General features: G+C 44.2%; 1 protein-coding gene across 1 annotated transcript in view; it reads left to right on the top strand.

The window, feature by feature from the left end:
* Positions 1–3155: 3155 nt before the first annotated feature.
* LOC137632740 (basic proline-rich protein-like) overlaps positions 3156–3703 on the top strand; it is a 26309-nt gene continuing 25761 nt past the window's right edge. The window contains exon 1 of the mRNA XM_068364819.1: positions 3156–3182. Within this exon, the coding sequence (XP_068220920.1) occupies positions 3156–3182 (27 nt within the window). The remainder of the gene's footprint in view (positions 3183–3703) is intronic.

Below are 3703 nucleotides of genomic sequence, written 5' to 3'. Positions count from 1 at the left end.
TCTTTCAGCTGTCCACCTGGCGGGAGTCCGGAACGTAGTGGCAGACGCCTTGTCCCGGACCTCCCCTCTAGAATCGGAATGGTCACTCGATCTAAAGTCATTCCGGTGGATTCTCTCTCGGGTTCCGGGTCTCCAAGTGGACCTCTTCGCCACAGAGTCCAACCACAAATTGAGAGTATATGTGGCTCCCAATCTAGACCCTCAGGCTTACGCCACAGACGCCATGTCACAGAATTGGGACATCTGGGAAAGGATTTATCTCTTTCCCCCGGTGAATCTTTTACTGAAAGTCCTAGACAAACTGAGATCCTTCAAGGGACGAGTAGCCTTGGTCGCACCCAACTGGCCCAAGAGCAATTGGTACCCTCTCCTGCGAGAGTTGAGACTACATCCTCACCCGATACCCAATCCGGTTCTGTCTCAGATAGTACAAACACGCGTTGTGTACGCTTTCTCAAACATTCAGAGCGCCCTAACTTTATGGACTTCATGAAGTTTGCGGCCATGCATGGTGCCAATATCGATCCTCAAAACACCCTGTTCCTAGAATCAGATAAACGGGATTCCACCATCCGCCAATATGATTCTGCGGTTAAAAAGTTGGCTAAATTTTTGATAGACTCAGACGTACACTGTATGAACTTGAACCTTACAGTTACTTTCTTTAGAACTTTATTAGAATCAGGTCTGGCAGCCAATACTATCACCACTATTAAATCTGCCTTGAAAAAGATCTTCCTAGTGGGTTTTAACATAGACTTAACCGACTCTTTGTTAGCTTCAATTCCGAAAGCTTGTGCCAGACTGAAACCGGTTACTCGTCCTACCCCGGTTACCTGGTTCCTTAATGATGTACTCAAATTGGCTTCTGATACCATTAACAGTTCTTGTGATTATATTCCCCTTCTCAGGAAAACACTTTTCCTGGTGAGTTTGGCTTCCGGGGAAAGAATTTCTGAACTGGCAGCTTTGTCAAGAGACCCGGGTCATATTGAGTTCCTTCCTTCGGGAGAGGTCCTTCTTTCACCTAACAAATTCTTTTTAGCTAAGAACGAAGACCCTCAGAACAGATGGTCCTCCTGGAAAATTGTTCCCCTCACGCAAGATCCGTCTCTGTGCCCTGTTACTACTCTTAGGTCTTATTTATCCCGGACCTCCTCTAACTCCTCGGGGCCTCTATTCGTTAGAGAACAAGGCGGGTACCATTACCATTAAAGGGATCAGGCAACAAATCTTGTATTTTATTAAACAAGATAGCCCTGACTCTTTTCCTCTTGCACATGATATCAGAGCGGTTGCTACTTCGGTGAACTTTTTTCACCACATGAATTTTACGGATCTTTCCAGGTATACAGGGTGGAAGTCACCCTCAGTGTTCAAGAAACACTACCTTAAACATTTGGAAGCCCTTAAATTTCCTACAGTAGCTGCAGGGAGCGTAGTTACCCCCAGGTAACTCATATGTTAATTCCTTGTTATTTTATCTCTCCCCCTTACCTGCCTCATTTATACCCTATTTGTATTCGTTGGTTTCGCACCTGATTACTATTATTATATTTGTAAATTTTTGACTCCTGAGTATCTGTATATATCATCACTCACGGCATTATTATACCTTACCTTTTTTGGTCAATTGTTCTACCAAGTGGATTTATGTTCTTTTTAAGATACCCTTATAGCTGTTTTTGGCACTCATCTCTGATTAAAGCAACTTGTATTTCCCTTATGTTTATGTTTTTCCTTTATTTTGCAAGTTTGGTGACATTTCTCTTGTATATATTCACTGGCCGGCACAGGTTCAAGCCCAGAAAAGGGATTTTGACGTAGGAAAAATCTATTTCTGGGCGAGGGACCTGTGCCGCCCAGTGAACCCTCCCAGCTCCTCTCCCTTGGAGTCCCCAAACTTTGGGTGCTAAGGAGTTGGGTTCTGAGCGGATGCAGAGTTGCTGGTGCCGAGTGAGGTTGAACGGCTCTCCTCTATTGGGGTCTTTGTCGTGGATGAATCTAAATAGTGCGGGACCTCTGGATTATACGCCCAATTTTATACCGACACCAATAGGTGAGCGAGCTAGTTAACCTAGCACTCCTTTACATTTTTTCTCTGGTATATTTAGCAGTAAATTACCTAAGAATAAGTGCTAATAGGAGCTTATTCACTGGGCGGCACAGGTCCCTCGCCCAGAAATAGATTTTTCCTACGTCAAAATCCCTTATATATATATATATATATATATATATATATATATATATATATACATATATATATATATATATATATATATATATATATATATATATATATATATATATATATACACATATATATTATGCCAGTTGTAGAATTAGGGAATATGTTTGAGGTAGCTCTAGCATGCTGATTACGGCCCAATATCTGTCACTGCCATATTATCTTATTCTTTTTAATGTGGTTGGCCTAGAAAGCAAACTTTTTGCATATGCAGATGGTGCTACTCTCCTGAATTTAGATCTCAATACACTGCACACATAACAACTAATATATCTGTTTCTAGTGTATTGTAAGACAAAGGCCTCTGACACGTCATTTCATGTGTGGGTTTTTCAGACTTGATATAATTAGATCATTATATTTTGAAGTCCTCCATATACCTGAAGTGCTGTGTAGAAAGATTTTCACGTTTTTTTTTTTTTTTTTTTTTTTTTTTAAATCAAACAAGATATTTTCGTTAACTGGAATAGTGATAAAAGAATGAGACATAAATTGTATAAAAGAAAATCTTGAGTGAGACTACTCTTTCATGGAATCATGCTTCACAATGCAAGTTTTTTCTATGGAGATTGTAATATCGAAGAGTAAAGGAAATGGAATATAGTACTCCAAATCACCTATGTTTGAATCCAGCTAATAAATACTTTGTCTGGGCTTCACTCTAATATCAAATATCAAATAGTTCCAGGTTGGAATGGTCCAGGGAAGGTGTTTCATGCTGCCGCTCGGGAGAGATTTCTTTTCTGGAGGGATAGTGAGAATCTAGGAACTAATATTGACGGTCTAAGACGAGCACCGGGGGGGGGGGGGGCATTCATTTTGAAAATAATGAGAATGTTTGATAAATAAATGATTAAAGAATGAAAAAAGGACCACAAATGGTATAGTATGAAATAGGGAAACAAAAATGGCGGAAGGTGGGGAGGCCCCCCAGGTTGGCAGGAGCTAGGGGGAGGCCCGCCCGGGCTGACGGAAAGGGGGAGGCCCGCCCTGGCTGGCGGGAGGGGGAGAGGCCCGCCCGGGCTGGCGGTAGGGGGCAAGGCACTCCAGGGCTGGTGGGAGGGAGGAAGCCAGCCCTGGCTGGCGGTAGGGGGGGGGGGGGGGGAGGCCTGCCGGGCTGGTTGGAGGGAGGAGGCCCTCCCGGGCTGGCGGGAGGGGGCAAGGCCCTCCAGGGCTGACGGAAGGGGGGAGGCCAGCCCTGGCGGGCGGTAGGTGGGGAGGCCTGCCCTGGCTGGCAGGAGAGGGGAGGCCCGCCCGGGCTGGCGGGAGGGAGGGAAGGCCCGCCCGGGCGCGAAATTTTTTTTCACAAACAGTTCTGCAGATTGGGGCGGGGCTTCATGCGCAGAAAACAGATTATAAGGGTAACTTCCTTATTACGGCTGGGTTAAGATTTGATGGGTGACTAGCTCATTAAAGTTATGATCAGTAACTGTATTCATAAAGAGCTGAAATGTT

This window comes from Palaemon carinicauda, chromosome 3, assembly GCF_036898095.1.
Source record: "Palaemon carinicauda isolate YSFRI2023 chromosome 3, ASM3689809v2, whole genome shotgun sequence".
Classification (NCBI taxonomy): Eukaryota; Metazoa; Arthropoda; class Malacostraca; order Decapoda; family Palaemonidae; genus Palaemon; species Palaemon carinicauda.
This window is presented reverse-complemented; position numbering and strand designations above follow the sequence as displayed.